Source organism: Gasterosteus aculeatus, chromosome 9 (assembly GCF_964276395.1).
Source record: "Gasterosteus aculeatus chromosome 9, fGasAcu3.hap1.1, whole genome shotgun sequence".
Lineage (NCBI taxonomy): Eukaryota > Metazoa > Chordata > Actinopteri > Perciformes > Gasterosteidae > Gasterosteus > Gasterosteus aculeatus.
This window is the reverse complement of record NC_135696.1, coordinates 14,866,342-14,883,848: the sequence shown is the minus strand read 5'-3', so window position 1 is coordinate 14,883,848 and position 17,507 is coordinate 14,866,342. Positions and strand designations below refer to the sequence as shown.

At 41.0% G+C, this 17,507-nt stretch overlaps 2 protein-coding genes across 5 annotated transcripts; both read right to left on the bottom strand.

Annotated features, from left to right (window-relative positions):
- Positions 1–416: 416 nt before the first annotated feature.
- Positions 417–8,488, bottom strand: LOC120824973 (tetraspanin-5). Of its 3 annotated transcripts, none has more exons than XM_078109050.1 (10): positions 6,963–8,488; positions 5,303–5,353; positions 4,466–4,612; positions 4,215–4,385; positions 4,007–4,132; positions 3,330–3,377; positions 2,775–2,891; positions 2,619–2,680; positions 2,190–2,243; positions 417–2,076 (listed from the first exon to the last, which is right to left on the bottom strand). In XM_078109050.1, the coding sequence occupies exons 1-9, from the start codon at positions 7,044–7,046 to the stop codon at positions 2,231–2,233; spliced, it is 819 nt and encodes a 272-aa protein (XP_077965176.1). In that variant the 5' UTR covers positions 7,047–8,488; the 3' UTR covers positions 417–2,076; positions 2,190–2,230. The 3 variants fall into 3 exon arrangements, with proteins under 3 accessions (XP_077965176.1, XP_077965175.1, XP_077965177.1); XM_078109049.1 differs by having other exon boundaries at positions 5,303–5,577; positions 6,963–7,323; XM_078109051.1 differs by lacking the exon at positions 5,303–5,353 and having other exon boundaries at positions 6,963–8,485.
- Positions 8,483–17,290, bottom strand: acer2 (alkaline ceramidase 2). Of its 2 annotated transcripts, none has more exons than XM_040186201.2 (6): positions 16,919–17,290; positions 16,391–16,505; positions 14,108–14,249; positions 13,528–13,665; positions 11,216–11,353; positions 8,483–10,901 (listed from the first exon to the last, which is right to left on the bottom strand). In XM_040186201.2, the coding sequence occupies exons 1-6, from the start codon at positions 17,030–17,032 to the stop codon at positions 10,715–10,717; spliced, it is 834 nt and encodes a 277-aa protein (XP_040042135.1). In that variant the 5' UTR covers positions 17,033–17,290; the 3' UTR covers positions 8,483–10,714. The 2 variants fall into 2 exon arrangements, with proteins under 2 accessions (XP_040042135.1, XP_040042136.1); XM_040186202.2 differs by having other exon boundaries at positions 16,971–17,242.
- Between the last annotated feature and the right edge of the window lie 217 nt (positions 17,291–17,507).

Here is a 17,507-nt window from a genome sequence, read left to right as displayed (position 1 = left end):
TGAACAGCAACATGACGCCACGTCGAAGACGATGCCGCACTCTGAACAAAACAATAGCTGTTGCGTGCATTTACCATGTTGGTCATTTATAGATTAGATTGCTACTAGTTTTATTCGAGTTTGACCATCTCCTCTTATAGTAGGATAATTCTAATATAATTAGAATGAAGTGGCAGTGCCTTAATTTTTTTTCAAAGTGATTTCAAAGCAGGTCTCCATTTCTACTTAAAATTTGTATCGAAATAAGTATTTTGTATGTTTTAAAGATTTGTGTTTGTTTCTCGTAAAGTCCAACAAGAGTATAAGCTGTACTAATCTTTTGGTATGTTTAAAACGGTGCTTGTAACAGTGGCCAAACTCAATAAACCTCAATTCATGCAGGATCTGTTTGTTTAGGCTAAACACAGACACAAATGTACAAAGACCCACATTTATTTAGATATATATTTACAACCAGCTATTTACAAGAATCAGAAGTACACATGAAACAAAAGATATAATCAGGGGAATGTAGAAATCTCAAATATGGCACTGAGTGGTAGGAAAAGGTGTAGTCAGTCAACAACAATCATATGAAGCTTTTAGTGGAAAACAGGATATTAAATCCCATTGCAGCTATATTACATTTAGATTTTAAAATGCAGGAAGGCATTCTTTCATATATTTTGTGTAAGGATGTCCAGTTAAAATCCTTAAGGCTGCAGAAGCAAAAGCTCTGTGTAACATACTGCAGGCTTACAGCGCCTTTACATAAAGATGTCTGCTTTTACTTTTCATGCTGTGCAGTTCTATTAAAGCTCGACATGACGTGATGTCTAGAAAGAAAAACATGTAGTTGCATCTCAGTTTGCATTTAAAATAATGCTGATGAAAGAGCTTCTGTCACACTATTACTACGTTCAGTTCCACCGAGCAGCATCCCATTCACGCCGAGCATTGTAAATAGCTTGCATCCTAGTTTTCCAGTGAAAACTTACAGATCAAAAACTCAACACAACAAGCAAAAAGGTATCTAATCAATTAGGCGGATTGCAATAAAGAAATACATCAGCAACAATAAAAACAGAGAGGAGTGTGACTGAACACTGACAGCAACCTAATGTGCAAGGAACACTCATAATGTGCTGTAAAAACATTTTTTTAGTCAAACTGCTTCTGGGAAAAATGGAGCACCATGAGTAACAGATACAGTTTGCAAGTGTTTAAGGAAAAGTGCCCCCTCCAGTGGCTGCTGCTGAAAAGAAACAGCCCTTGACAGAAATCCCTTATATGAAGATTAAAGTGCTTAAGGCTGAGATCTAGTTGGGAGTTTTATTTTCTTTATGTTGCTGCCTAAATTTCTCAGCAAACTGCAACTTAGCAAAGCTATCAATCACATCCCTTCACGATGCTTCAGATCCACCTCGGCTCCACAAAACGCTGCTTACAAACTGTATCTGTAGAATACGAGCATAATGTCACACAAGTTATTTCTCTGTTGCTTAAAGAAGAGTCCAATACACATTCAACAGTGTTAAGTGCTAACCGGCCGATTCACCCTCAACTATAGTGACTATTTACAGATATTTTTAAAATACTTAACATTAATGAAATACATTTAGGAAAGCCGATGTCCTACCAGTAGACAATAGGCATGCAGTGCATTTCCAGACCCACTTCTATCTTTGTACACAACCCTTACAGGCAGTGCTATGGACTGCAGCTGAGCGCCTTCGCTGAATGAACCCTAGACTGATGAAAACATTCAATCTAACAGTTCATCTTGGTTTTTCCCCCCTGCGCTCTTCATTTGCAGGCCTTCCAACTAAATCGTTCTCACCTGGGACTTGTCTTTTGAGCCGATTCAGCCTCACATCTGCTTATATTGTAAAACATTTGACATTGCATTTGCTTAATTTGTACTGTATGAGAGCTACAATGCAATTTAGAAGGTTGTGCTTCATTCAGAAATAGGCTAACAGATAACTCTAAAAATAACTCTACATGTACTATTTACATGTCAACGAGACTCTTTGCTCTGGACACGTTAGCTGATTCAATTATTTCCTTTACTGCTGGCGTCCAAACTGCAGAGTCCTGTGAAAACAAGAACAATATTTCAGTGCAAAGAGACATGGGAAAATCAATCGAATCAATCAATATGAATGGAAATATTTTTTAACAGTAATGATGCATCCAATAGTGCTTACCCGGTACATCCTTCTTGCCTTTTGGAGATTCTGTGGAGGTCTTAGGTAAACAAACTGCACAAAATCAAGAGGAACATTTAAGTACAGTGAGAATGAACATATATACAGTTACCTTTTTAGTTAATAAGCGCCGGATGCTGATGATGTCATTAGTTTGCAGGAACCACAAATGTTAACCTCATGGTGGTGCTATAGGTAAAGCCAGAGGATAACCGAAGTGAAACCATAAATGTCTACACAAAATGTTGTGCTAATCCATCAGGTAGATGTCACAATTTCTCTCAGGATGAATGAAAACTCCCCATTATGATGGTTATTCATGGGGGCAAACATGTATATTGGTATCTTCTGTATTATCAAATAGTATTAAGTTATTATTTCAATGTCAATTTAAAATTGTGTGTGAATGGACACGAAGCTGCCACCTACCAACTCTCTCTCACGGCGTCAATGTCGCTCACGAGATTCTGCGCTAAACAGATGCCAAAAATCTAAAACGTAAAAAAAACGATTTTGTTTTCATCGGGTACGTTTAACGTCAACAGAGATGCGATAATGTCGTAAACCGTCCACATTGTGTCTCACCTGTAGTAGAGCAATCCCAATAAAGATGCCCGCCACCACTGTCAAGTTGTCTTGAAGCCACTTCTCAAACTGAGGAACGCATCCTTTGATATAGATGAAGGTCCTCTGCTCAGAGTCCTGACACAAGATATAAACCAGGGTTTGAGTGCATGTGAAGGGTTTGGCTTTGACTTTGTTTATCCTTCTAAGAGTTTGAAATCTTGCGAGGAAGCCAAGAAAATTAATAATAAAACCCTTCCAAACTAACGTTGCCCGGTTGTTAACACACACTCAGTCTTTCCAGTCAATAAAACAGACACAGATGATGCTGCTGTGGAGTAAAGCCAGAGCTAATGATGGGAGAGGTTCATTTAATTCCCAGGGCATTGTTGGAGCATGAGTAACATCACAGGGATCCAAAGCGCTGATGGAGACAGCTGCTACATTGTGCAAACTGTGCAGTTGGGAAACCTACTGAAAGAGTAATATCATACCCAGGGTGGAGTACCTGACCTATGACCTCAAACTGCGTGTTGCCGCACAAGCACTGGCTTTTTTGTAAGTGAAGACACCCACCGTCTTTGCTCGAATGTCGTAGCCACACTGAGTGTTGATGACGTCCTCCTGCGAAGAGAAGATGGTTCGTGCTTAAACATTCTGAAGTTTAAAATGAGGAGGGATAAGACGCTGCTTGCTTTCAAGCCGTACTTCATTTTCCTATTTGTTACGGGCGAGATGAACACGCTGTTCTAGTGTGTTATCAGGAAGAGACCTGAGTGCAATCCAGCAATTTTACCTTTTTAACAAATATTGTGTGTGGCCAAAGGAAGATGTGTGTTAATATTCTGTCTCACAGAGCTGTTTCTACTATTGTGCACATGCACTCATCATTCCTGATTAAGTAAGCTAAGAACGACATAACGCAACTTTCTCAGAAAGAGAAACACTAACTCCTCCCAGTCGCTTTCAGGCTCTGCTGTGCTGGCAGGGCACGAGGGGACTAAACACCGAGGCCTTGACGTCCTGTTGGAAGCAAGCCATGATAGCTGACAGCACCGGCCGGCCTTCTGCAGGACGCAGATAACCGAGTTGTGAGTCACAGGGAGGACCTCGTAAATGTGCGCCCAAACTATAAAAAGTTCAACATGTTAGTTTGTAACTCTTGACCAAAAGAAAAAGAAAAGAATCAACTGTGGATTAGAAAGGCTGAAGCATGTTGGGTTTATGTGTGAGTGGGGGGGGGGGGGACAAACCGCGGGATCTTTGGTGCAGCAGGAAAAGGGCACGCCGCATTTCTCACGGCTCGGGTTTGAATCGGTGCAGTTGAAGTAAATGTTCAAGTTCCAGTCGTCGGCTCCGAACGCTCCACAACACTCCCACTATGAGGTTACACAGACACAGAGAAAACCTCACAAACAGGTCGACTACGTTCCACGGTGGATGAAGAAGCACGGCACTCACGTATTCCTGGGTGAAGTCTATCAGGTTCTGCAGATCAATGTCGTCTCTATAGGCCCGGATGTTGTTGTTGATGAAGAAGTTTAGCTGGTCCTTGATCCAGTCTTTGAAGACAAAGGCCAGGATCCCTGCAGTCAGCTCCAGGAAGAAGATGATTCCCAGGAAGACGGAGAACTGAAATATGTTGGACCAATATTATCATAAGCGAATATGAGGGGGGGGGGTGTCACAAGTTGTTTGACGAGTGAACGTACAAATTTGAGCAAGAAAGAGTTTTCTCGCAGTGCTCCGATGCAGCCAGCGAATCCGAGGATGAACATCACGCCGCCCACCACCAGGAAGAGCCAGACTGGGTCGAAGCCGCCCAGGTCTGTGATGGAGGAGATGTTGGAGAGAACACCCTGGAGGAACAGAGTGAGGGGTTATACGCCATTGGACTAGAAGTCATGGAGGCCACCATGGGCTTAGTTGCAGTGTCCACAATCCAAAAAGCAACTTGTTGTTTTTACACTTCAGTTTGTGTACGGATAGTTGGGAGCTTCATAGGCGCCTCTGGGTTGTTTCCTTTGGACACAGCCAGACTATTACAACAGTTTCCAGGACTCGGGTTTAACTGAGTTAACCAACTGCTGGTTCCATCTTTATACGTAAAACAGACATGAGAGAAGTATAGATCTCGTCATTTAAGAACATTGGCCGCTTTCATATAATGGAAAACCTAATTAACCTAATTAAATCATTTAAGTTATTAAATATAGAATATTCTCTGGTTGGAATTATAAGTGAAGGACAACATACTAATCTAAGAAATGATTTGGAACTTTAAAAAGCTCTTGAGTCAAGAAAACTCACTAGACTGCCTGTCCCCCTTTCAGACCCTCACTGAATGAATGTGTGTTGTGCATCAGATCTTCCAGAGGAGCACGACATTCCTTTCTGACTCACTAAGAGCCAATGCTCTGGGTTGTTTTTCTTCTCCCAAATTCGATTGATCTGCTTAGTCTATGGATTATTTACAGATGCCCATTGGTGAAAGAAACACAAACCACACATGTATTCATCTTATTGATGGATTAAGCCGTGAAAGTCACCTTCTCGCTCCATGCCCACAACCCGACGCCAAGGAACGCCACTCCGAGGAACTGAGAGACGGACGGAAGAAAGAGAGGAGACAAGGGGGCCGGTTTATTTTTGCCGGGACTGCAACACGTAGTCGTCAGATGGAGGAGGAACCACAGGGAGAGATTTTTCCTGGCTGGGATCCAGTAACTTATCATTTCTGGTGCCAGTCGGCTCTGCAGTGTCATTAAGACTCCCACGTTCGAAAGCATCTGCTAACAGCCTGAAAACTTCCTAAAGTTTCTGGCTGTGAAAGTTAGAAAACTAAATTTCAGGATAAAAAAACTTAGGAATAAAAGCATCGACGGCATTGTACAAAGTTGGTATCATAACTGCAATTAAAATGTAAAATCTAAATGTATTAGTAATTCTGGTAAAATATTAAATCTCATTTACACAAATGGTTGTTTGTTTTCATTAAATTTATATTTTTTTATCTTATGTTCTGGCTATTATTGTTATTGATAAAAAAAATAGAATGTAGAAACATATTCACATGAAACAGCAGAAACAACTTTAAGTGCTCATGACAATCATCCGATCTGGTTAGAAACTGCAGAATTACACCCTGGGTTAAATATTCTCAGGCGTGTACAATTTGGGGATCTAAAATGAGTCATAATGGGACTCTTATTCATCCATGATGTGTTATTTCTCTCCATATAAAGATATAAAGCACTTAGCAAATTAGCTTGTTATGGATTTTTTGTGTGAAATATAGTGTTTTTTTGGCCTTAAGGCTGCTGATTATTATCATTGGCTTTAGCATCATTTGTGGGGGTGATGGGATTCTAAAATAATTTCAGGAAAGGTGCTAAATGTCCTTAACAATTCGGTATGTGCACGGTGAAAAGATCCCAGAGGTCACTGCAGCCTGAAACCCTCTGCAGAGCTCCAACAGGCTCCTTCCTCTCCATCACTCTATTCTTCTCTCAAGTAGCGCATACATAATTAACACTTTAATTAACACGGCATTTATATTTTTCAATGATGTATCAGTGTGTTTATTTTAGCATTATTTACATAATTTACATGTTATCTTGCATGGACCTTTATTTATGTTTCTTTGATCACACTTCTCTATAAGAGCAACTGCAACAACACATCAATAAAGTATCCTAATCTGATTTGGATCAATAATGTCTGATATTACATTAAATGCCATCTATTATCCCTGTAACAAGAAGGCATATACCTTAAGGCACTTATTGCTGCACCCAGACAGGTTCTGTTACCTGGAGGCCCAAAGTTTAATTGTGGGTCACTCTTGGCTCTAAATGCATTTCTCCTTCTGATTCCAGATGATGCAAACAAAAGAAGTGGCCTCAGAGGAGTCAGGCCAAAGAAGAAGAAGAAGAAAAAGCAGAAGCAGAAGAAGCCCTTCACACGGATGCTCTGTGCACACAAAACAACAAAGGCTGAGCAGCAGCGCGCTTATAGGCGCGGATAAAAAAAACGAGCCAATTCTCCCCACAAACAACAACAACAACAACGACAACGGGGAGAACAGAAACGGACCAGCTGCAGCTGTTTTTGTTTTTTTCGCGGGACAAGATGTACTGTCAGTGTGTTTTAAGCCGAGGGATGAACCGGGCCTGACGGTCCGCACACAACAAAAACAACGGGACTCACCCAGAATATGATGTTGAATCCGAAGATGAAATACTTGATGCAGCAGCTCACTTCGTGAGCCTTGAAATGCTTCCCGGACATCATTTGGAGAAATTAAGTGTGTATTAAACGCCGCCAAACTGTGCTAATCACATCTATCGCCTTGTGTTTGACAGCCTGGCCTGTGGAGACACCTTTTATTTCTATTTATTTTTTTAAAGGGAAAATTTTGTTTTAGCGTCTGACGGCGAACATCCTTCCTGTTTCTCCGCTGACGGAAGACGCAGCAGAAGCAGCAGAGATGTCACTTTAATCCCGATATGGAGCTCGAGCGGTACGACTGAAAAATAAATCCACTGAAGTCAACCATGTTAAAGCCAATGGTCTTCTAGCTGACCCATGAATGTAGACATGGCTGTTGTTTGTTAGACGCCTGTGGGAGCCAATGAGGTGGTCACGGGAGGCGGGACTTCCGGCGGAGGAGGGCGCCGCTTGCTTGCAGGACAATGAAATACAGTGTGCTGTGATATTAATCCATTCAGAGTAGAATGTATTAATCTGTTCATACATCAATTTAATCATTTGCCTCATAACATACAATGATTTTTTTGCCAATTTGATATATTTAGGCCACTTTTTCAGTCGTATTTGTCTGCCAATCAAGACCGAAAGAGGGACATTTAAAAACATCTGGAGGAAAATACATGTACACACAAAATGCATAGAATTGTCTGTTCGGTAATACAATTTCATAATGTAAATTGATATTGAACTCTTGATATACATATAAGTATACCTAAGGAGTTAAAATTGTGAGGGATCATGTTTTTAAAGTGATATTTTTTTGCCTTCTGACATGAATTCTAAAATACACGTAAACCCTTTTATGCTTTGCAACTGTAGTGTATTGCTAAAAATATTCATCCCCTCGATATTCAGATGGAATATTTACACATACGCGAATAAATAGCTTTGATTGTTCTTTTTTTAAAAGGTTGAGCTTTTTGTTATTGGGTCCCTCTCTTCAGAACTAGAACTGCCTGACAAATCATCAAATGTGTGTAGTCATTAAAATTATATTTCAGGCTTGAGCTGTTTCCAAACCTGCAGTTTGTGGCTCTCTGGTGGAAAATAGGTTATGAATTCCGTTTGGAAGGTGTGTGTTGATTTGTTTAAGAATACATGTATGTCTACTGTGTATCCAGACATACAATATGTTAATAATCTGTATATTTGAATGTACAGTCAATCCATTGATTAGGTTGCTGATGCTCTAGTTGTTTGCCTATTCTAGTTGTCTTAGTAATAAGTAATGGTTGTTCAGGAGTTATCAACCGTAACTAATGAAATAAAGTAGATGTGGAGCAACGTTGCCCCCTGGTGGCAGAAGGTCTCACCTGGGTCATCTCAACTTATCCAAAGAACAGCTCGATTCATGTCAGAGACATAAAGCTACAAAGGGTATGATTGGATTCTAGCCACATTTTTGATTCATGTGTAAAGGCAACATATGTATGTAAAATGTCAAATAAAAAACAGCATTCATTTTGAGTATTAGTTCATCGCATACAATAAAATGCACTGATAACATAGTCTATTACAAATATTTGTCTACAAAACAGGATAAATTATGAAAATAAATATTTCTGTGCAGTTTGTCTTGTCAATGAACGCGGAAATAAACTGGGAATCTATACACTGGTTAGTCCATAAAAATGGCAACTCATTGTTATGCGATCATAATCATACCTCATGCGAAGCGGCGGGCAGCATTTTGCAGGCTGTGCTGTTCACATAACCTCTTTTATCCGAGCGGGATTTACACAAACGATCCACCATCGTGGGTCGGATGTATGATTCAATACCTTTTACAGCACAGTGAAAGTGTGACAGTGTCCCTGGGCACGACAACATTGTCAATATTATCCACAAAATTAAAACATAATTAAAAAAAATAAAACTTGCCAGTTTGGCAATACAAAGGTCGTAATTATGCATAAGAAAAATCATTCACCCTCAAAATTTGGCTACACATCACTTTGAAAATATATATATATACACCATATATTTTTTGGGGATTTAACAAAATAGTAACATAACTTTTCACGAGTTTCTAGACTAAGTCATGATTATTTACTTGACCCTTCATGTATGCACTAGATATTTTAGTAGGTTGAGTCTCCAGAAGCCTCTGCAGGAGGACAGGAGTAAAACAATACCAGTTAACGCAGCTTGAGGCAGTTTCCAAGTACATTTAAAACAATGGTTTGTGGTGAAAAGCTTTGGTGAAACTTGTTTTTTTAGGGTTAGCGTTTAGCTGCACAACACCTAATATTCTTCCCTTTTATATTCTACACACAATTTCTATTCATTTTTATAAAAATAAAACATCAAACCACGGAAGACGTGGTGAAAAAAAAAGGTTCTCCTGCTACGACCGAGGCCTAATTTCCTTTTGTTATCCAACACATTCATCGCACTGCATATCCCCGGAGGACAAACAGCTTCAGATACATTACACAACAACACCGTGTACCTTTGTTTGCTTCTGTAGTTCGTTATCCGGTTTGATTAAGGCCTTTTGCACAGTTTTCAGAGTTCTGATTATTTTTAGCACAACATCTAAAATACGGATCCTGAAATACATAACACTGAGTTGAAATGTTTGGATGTAAAAAGAAATAAGTTGGGAAAACTTTACCGTTAAAAGCTCTAGGGTGGAAGCAAAGTTTTAAGTACATAATAATCATTGCGGTGCGCATTGAGAACCATTCTTAATTTTGTGCAAAATATGTCATCATTTCCTTGAAAAGTCCATTTTTTTCCAATACATTTTTAACATTCAGTTCTGTTTTTTTCTACTTTGGGTTTTGGCCAATATTAAAAAGGTACCTATTAATTCAATAATATACAAACTATATGATTCTCCAATGAAAATAGCGGCATATATATATATATATATATACATATACTCAGAGTACATTAAACACATTTCTTATATACTATCTTGAAAAAGCACATTGGCATGCTGGCAACAAAACATAGCACACCCATTTCAGAAAGAAGCTCGCGATATCCGGCGTTTTAAGCAAAAATGACTTTCCACAAAGGGGGCGGGTCTAACAGCCTGAATCCAACATGTATCCAGAACACATAAGGCTTCATGTGTAACACTTCGGTAACATTGTGTAAACCGACTTGTTGATTCATTGAGTATAGAATGATGAGCTAAGCAGGGTAACATGAAGCTGTAATGCATTATGCATTAATCACAGTTAATGGATCCAGTGACTTATTGTTTTTAAACATGCTTTAATGGTGACCAGACTGCACCGATGAGATGCTATACTTGTCTTTATATAGGCAATACAATACTCTATAATCTTTTTGTTTTTAACTCACTATAAAATGTACAAAATCTTCCACTTAAAATAAGCCAGAAGTGCATAATACTTACATGGTATCATAACGCAAAGCCTGAGATTAGGTTTGGAACACTGTACAGGTTTCCTGGCTTTGATACTGTGGCGTTTGAAAAGTCCCTCTTTTGGCGTCATGTTGGGACTCATTTCGAACACCTTTTGATTTTTTTGACAGAGTTGCATAAACACTGACGTGTAATGAAACCGGGAAGAAAGTAGGAAGAGAGAAATCCTCCCCGTTGGCCTAAATGTGCATCACGTCCATCGCCCAGACGCGTGAGCCGCGCGCTCGTTTGAACCCACCGTGACGAGAAAGAGTTAGAAAGTGCAACCAGCAGAGTCGGGGGCGCCTTAAGTCACCTTGACCGCAGACTTCTTATGGACACAGAGAAAGGAAATGTAGGGCACGCCGATGAAGGCCCACTTCTCGTTGGGCCAGAACATGATGACGGGCCCTCGCTCCGGGGCCTCGGTCGCAACGTCAAAGTAGGCGAAGCAGACGCAGCCCAAGTAGGAAGCCAGACAAATGAGGATGTGCCTGTAGAAGCAAAGGTTTAGTTAATCAAACTGCCTGTTGCAAAAATGTATTTCCAAGCAAATTAGTGTTTCACATTCTGCTTTTACACTTGTTCCAAGACCCCCAGCGTCCGTCTTTTTCACTTTTTAAAAAGGTAAGATCCTTTTTTCTATAATTGAGTTAAGATACTCAATTATAGAAGTTAAGATACTCAATTATAGACAGAAAAGGGCAAGAGATCTTTTGTAAAAATATATTTTAAATTAGTGTGCATGGACTAAATAGATTGTATGACCTTCCTAAAAGTCCTAATTACACCAACTTTTTGAGCTTACCAAGCACAGTGCAAGTAGGGGAAATTGACAGATGACCACATCTCACAGAATATCCTGTCACTGATCCAACAAAGCAGAGCCAGTGCCCACCAGATCCCCGAGACCAGACCCAGCTTGAACACTCGTAGGTTTTCACACCTGCAAGGAGCAAAGAGAGCACTGTGAAATGTGCATTACTGTGAAAACGAACAACAATATGCACTTTGTTTGGGGGATGCAATACTTGGAGCGCACAGTCTGTCATTACTTGAAGGCCTTTTCATTTGATGTGGTGATTTTGTTTGCAAACAGCTGCCTCATTACACGTCCGCAGCAACAATAGCATCTAGTTAGACGCCAGGTAAAATGAATAAGTCAAAAAGTTGTGTATATTTCTACTTGTTGATTGCAAGTCCAAGTTTCCCCCTCCAATGACTTCATTGACCAAATATGTGAGCCTTCGCTGCTACATACTCCACTGTGTTCACCAGCTACTTGTTCACTACCATTTGGTGCTCAGCATTGAGGGAAAGTAAAAAAACATATTATTATTTATTATATTTATATTCAGAAGAATTCTGGTCTCTGCGTATGGAACAGACCACTGACCTACAGAGACGGCTTGCAATGCAGAGCGGCAGTTCTACGACTATTCTTAGTCTCGCCCTGGCTGAGCAAAAATAAAGACAGAGGACGCCTGTTTTTAACTGTGTTGACGATGCAACTATTTAGTCAGTATGACACAGTTCTTCCCCTTGAGACGGAGCACTGAGGAGCTCAAATCATTTCGCAAGCCCTAAATTCGAGTAACCCTCAAGGGATGAAAAGAGAAGAATGTCGGGGCGACCCAAAGGCTTTCAGAAAGGAAAACAGCTAACATAAGATTTGAATAAACAACAAGCCACCGAAAAATGTGCTCGTCTTAAGTTAACTCAGCAGCCACGGCGTCTCTGCACCAATGGAGAGAGAAGTAATGCTCAAATGCAGTGAACCTTTTGAAAGATATTTCCATTGAAGCAACCAAACGAGCTGCAGGTCATTCCAGTTGAAGTCAGGCTGAAGCCACTTTGGGAATTTGCGGAATTGAGGAAGGGTGCGTTGGTGTCATGGCTACTCACCAGCAACAGGATGTACAGAAATAGATGGCAATTGATACCTTCCAAAGGGAAATAGGCCGTTAAATTGTCATCAATATGATGTTTTATTGCTTCGGAGACGGTACTCAGCGAGTACGAGGCTCAGTAAGTGGATTACATACTGAATATAAAAGGTACACTGGCCATAAGTACGCAAACATTCCTTCCTGCCTACAAAACATTGACGAAACCCCCCCAGCTGGATATCAGGAATAATGTGCCCATCGGCTGGAGCGCTGCTCCGAGACGTGAGCATCAGCGGGTGTGAGGGGAAGTTTCAGTCTTTGGCAATTTACGTTTACATTTATGTTTTTTTTTTTTATCAAAAATAGCAAATATCTGGTATCATACCACACACCTGTCACGTTGACAATTTGTGAATGAACTAAGCGTCACAAGGCAAAACCTTCCTCCACACAGTCATATTTTTGTTTGATTTGTAACGTTCTTTACGAATGACTCCGCTATTATCACAAAACTATGACTGGTGTTGTTGCTTCAACACTAGAATATTTGCAGAGGATGTCCTATACATCGCACAAGCTGTTCTTGTCCAACTGGAAGTGACTTGAACAGAAGCCAACGGTGTTACTGTAAAACAAGCAAACAACCACTGAACTATCTGCCGTTTCTGAGGGCAAAGGTCCATCAGCCGGCACCACAGGAATTCTGTCCCACTTAGCAGAACAAAGATAAGCAGCCTCCACAGATGACTGGCACTTGCTGCAATGCACAACAAGCAACAGGTTGAACAATTGATGACTTAAGGTTAGACTATTGACGTGGTGAGTAAAGGATGCAGGAAACGGAAACAGGGCAACTCCACATTGCTCTGACGGAGAGAAGCAACACAAACACACATTAAAGGGCCTGTTGTGCGTTCTCAGGGACATTCTTTCACATCTTAATGTCCCGACAACACGCCGTCTGACAATGTCAGTACAAAAGGCCAGGGGTCACGTGTTAGCAGACGGCAGAAACTCCATCTTGAGACTGTTTCCCTTTGGTCTACTTATGTCATTTCCATTGCTTCTGAACACTGCTGCTGTGTTCCTCCAAATTCAATTTAGTGTAAACTCTGGGAAGTGAGCTATATGATTTAATGTGTCGGGGCTGCACGTCCTCTTTGCCTCACTCTGGGGTTCAAGGAATAACTAATCTTTAAATAACTTTTACTAAGAAGACCTTTTTACCAACCTTTTGAGCTCAGTGATGAGGAGAACGGTGCAGGGGATGCCCAGCGTCATGAGGGACACCGAGTTGACGACCGGTTTCACGAAGGCCAGCCCCGTGGTGATCCCCGACAAGATGCCGATGACCACTTTGAACCGCGACCTGAACGCCAGAGCAAAACCAGTGAGAACAACAAAAGTTGCAGAAACTTTGCTCTCTATGGAAAACATTGTGGAATTCAGAGGCGAAATCTCTTTCCTGGCACCGTGGCGCACTGACAACCATTACACCAGAATCACGCAGCTATGGGAGGGACATTTTGAAGTGGCTGAGCAGCCACGATGGCCCCCGGGACAACGGAACGCCAAGTAGAGACGTGATGCTGCCTTTGCTGGTGTCGGCTATCTCGGACCGGCCTATTATTAAACTGGGAGTCAATAACAGAGTGGAAACATCGTGTGACGGTGAGCTGCACCCAAAATATGAAACAAAAGTGACCGCCGCCTCATTGTGGAACTGTGTTAGGACGTATGTAGCAGAAGGAATACTCTGTTGGACACCGTCCTCTGCGTGCGCACAAAAATAAGTAGAGAAGCCAACATACCGATCCCTCCTGAACATCCTGGGTAGATATCTCTTGGGGAACCACATGGCGATGGCGCACATGAGCACCCATAAGATGGCCAGCTCGTCCAGCATCTGGCCCAGGAAGCTGAGCGTGGCGTGGAAGTACGTCGATCCGATGCCTGAGGAGAGACGGCACAGCGAAACGCACAAATGTTAAATCAGAAGAGAGACGTCACCCGGAGATGGATGAGATTGTGTGTCTCTTGAAAAGCACTTGGATTGGACCTCGTAACGTAAAGAAGGACACGTCAAAGAGATCTACGAGTTAAGACTAAACTGGATAATTCAGGGGGTCAAAAGAAAATATTTAAAATATCTATTTAAAAGACTGATACAACATTGAAAATGTGACCTCTAACAGAGCCCACTTTAAACAGATTACACGGAGAAGAGAAAATAATTATAGTGACATTTATCGTTTCAGCGACGGGAACAAACAAAGGAATAAATAAAGTTAATTGGAAAAGAGCAACTTGAAAACAAGTGTTGATGTTAACAGGAGTGGAAGGATGGATGAGTCAGTGCCTCTTTGTTATCGCGTCCCAACAGACCTTCTACTATCAGAACAATCTGTTTTCATTACAGGAGATTCCTCCAGCTCAACGTACTTCTGTCAGAAGCTGCTAATCGTGACAAACTGTCACTTCTCTTGGATAGAAAGCGTGGACAAAACAAGATCATTTACTTATTACTTTGGACTGGATATGTAAATTGTGCATTTTATGGACCAAACAAACAATCAATCGAGAAACAAAGTCATCAGATTAACCAATAACGCAAATAATCCAATACTAATGTTTTAGTAGCAGACAATGCGGCCATCCAAAGAAACACATGCGATGGCCAAAACCACAGAAGAGTATCTGACCGTAACCTATAGCGGTTTTTGGGGTCAAAGCATTTCTGGTATGGAACAATACGTGTATGAAGAAAGAAAATAAATAAACTGCAAGTAACACCATCTCTTGAACACAAGGCCCGTAGTTTAAGTTCAGTTACGCAAACACTGGGTTTTTCGGTTATCGGCCCGCAGAGCCGAGCCTCGGGAACACTGGGACGTCTGTCGGCTTGTCTTTTGCTGAGCAGGCAGCAAAGGAGTGTTTTCAGAACAGCTGGAAGGGAACTAGAGCCGCTCATCCCCTTCGGGCTGTTACGCACATACAGTGGCAGCATTTACTACTGAAATACTGTGTGTCAAATGAAATGGAAGCAGTAGGTTTATTCACCCCAGCGATGAACGAGCCCAGTCACAGTAAAGTGGTTGTCTGAGGACGGTGAAATTATTCAGGATAAACGGAGTCTGTAAACGTGGTCTGTGACAGAAGGAGCAGCTTCCATAACAGTGAGGTTGTTGCAGTTCAACAATGTGGGTCCCTACATACAACGTGTCGTATAACACTTTATTTATGCACTGGTGATGTTCGTGTATTCTGCGGCAGCCATTAAAGATTATTTATCAATCTGCAGGTGATTCTCTCCATGAACTCTTTTGGTTTTCTATTATTATTTGAAAACACTTCTCAACTTCACAACCTCAAGAGCCTGATGGGAATAAATATTTTAGTTTTATATTTCGTAAATCTTCTGTCTATCAAGCAGTTTATCACATCACTTTCATTTTTGGTTTATCTGTTGATTTTCTTCTTGATCAATCATTCGGCCAATAAAATGTCAGAAAGTAGCAGGAACGCAGACCCTAGTTTCCCAGTTCATTCCATTGCAATACCTTGATGTGACATTTAGTCCAACTGACACTCTAAAACCTTCCAGTTGCTATAATAAAAGAGATACTTTTAGTGCTCACAATAGCTGAGCGGTAACCGCTGATCTTTGCTTATTTGGGAAAATTGTTAACTTTCTGTCTACTTAGTTAAGTACCTAATTGTTTCAAAGGGGCTGAATTCCCTCTTCTATGAAAATTACAGACCACAATAAAAAAATGTAAAAACTAGATTGCTTTGGTGTGAGTAGCCTAGTTTGAGATATTGTTGTTTGTGTGAATACTTCCACAATAAGGCAACTCAAGCCAGAACAATCAAAATGGACAAAACACACACATTTCTTAAATGGGTAACTTAAGCATCACCTTTAGAAGATTTAAATCAACATAGCAAGTATAGAAACAAGATAGTTGTATGATTTGTTATCCGTGTGCAGCTGAAGTCTAATTAAGATGATTGGAGGTTTTCCACAAAGATGAAGAGAGACATGAAAAGGTTAAAAGGTCATCACAGACATTAATGTCAGCCAGCCAACTTACCGACCACAACCAGTAGAATCCATATGAGGTAAATCCCACTGTTGAAATGTGTTGCATATTGGCGGAACAAGCACATTAATATGGGCGGCAAAACAAAAAACAAAATGTTGCTGATCTGAAATGATAAACAAAAAAAGAAAAGCTATGAGCCAAATGAAAATAAATAAATAAACAGTAAAACAGTCGCACCAAACCGTGTAGCTCAAGGTCAACATGCGTGTTATAAGTTAACACACTTGACAGCCGGTGGAAATGAGAAAAAGGGAACATTTTTAAGACCCGATGCGAACAGTAAACTAACACGGTGCCCAATGTGACAAAGCTGCGCCCAAACGTGCAGCGATCTAAAGCGAACCTGAGGATAACATTGAAAAGAAAAGCAGCGCGATTTAAATAAAACAACAGAAAGGCAGAGCAGCTGTGATCTGGCGTTAGTTTGCTGCGCCTGTAACTTTACATACAACTGTAATATGCACAGACGAAAACACACAAAAACACACACATCGTTAGCTAACGTTAAAAACCGACCGTGTTGTAAAATTCGGCGATGCTGGGGTAAATTAGGTAATTGCCTTCGCACCAGTCCACGTCGGAGCTGCCAGCCTGCAACTGGTCCCAAAAAATCAGATTGACGGTACTCATGTCTGGACTAGTTCTGTCTGACAGTAACCGAGCAGAAACACTCAGCCGACAGTAATGGTCCAAAAAAAAAACGTTGTTCAGCGATATATTTTGACGTTCAGAGAGCTGACTCGACTATGTGGTAAACAACAGAAGTCGTCGCTGAGCTGCATTTTTAAGCCGTCGTCCTTCCTCAAAGCCCGTTTGTCGTGACACTCTCCGCTGTGCACTGACAGCTGCTCGGTCTGTGAGCCCGAGAGTGCTCAAGCGCTGCGAGATGATTCGCCGCTGCCTACTTCCTGCTTCGGTGACATGTGAAAAAACAACAACCAGCTAAGAGAGGGACTCTCTTAGCTGGTTGTTGTTTTTTATTTGACAAACATATAAAAAAAGACTGTTGCATCAGCTAGGAAAGGTGTAGTGTTACTAACAACCGGTGGCTCTGTGTAGGTTTGCCACCAATAAATTGATCCTAATTACATTCTTGGTAAATTGA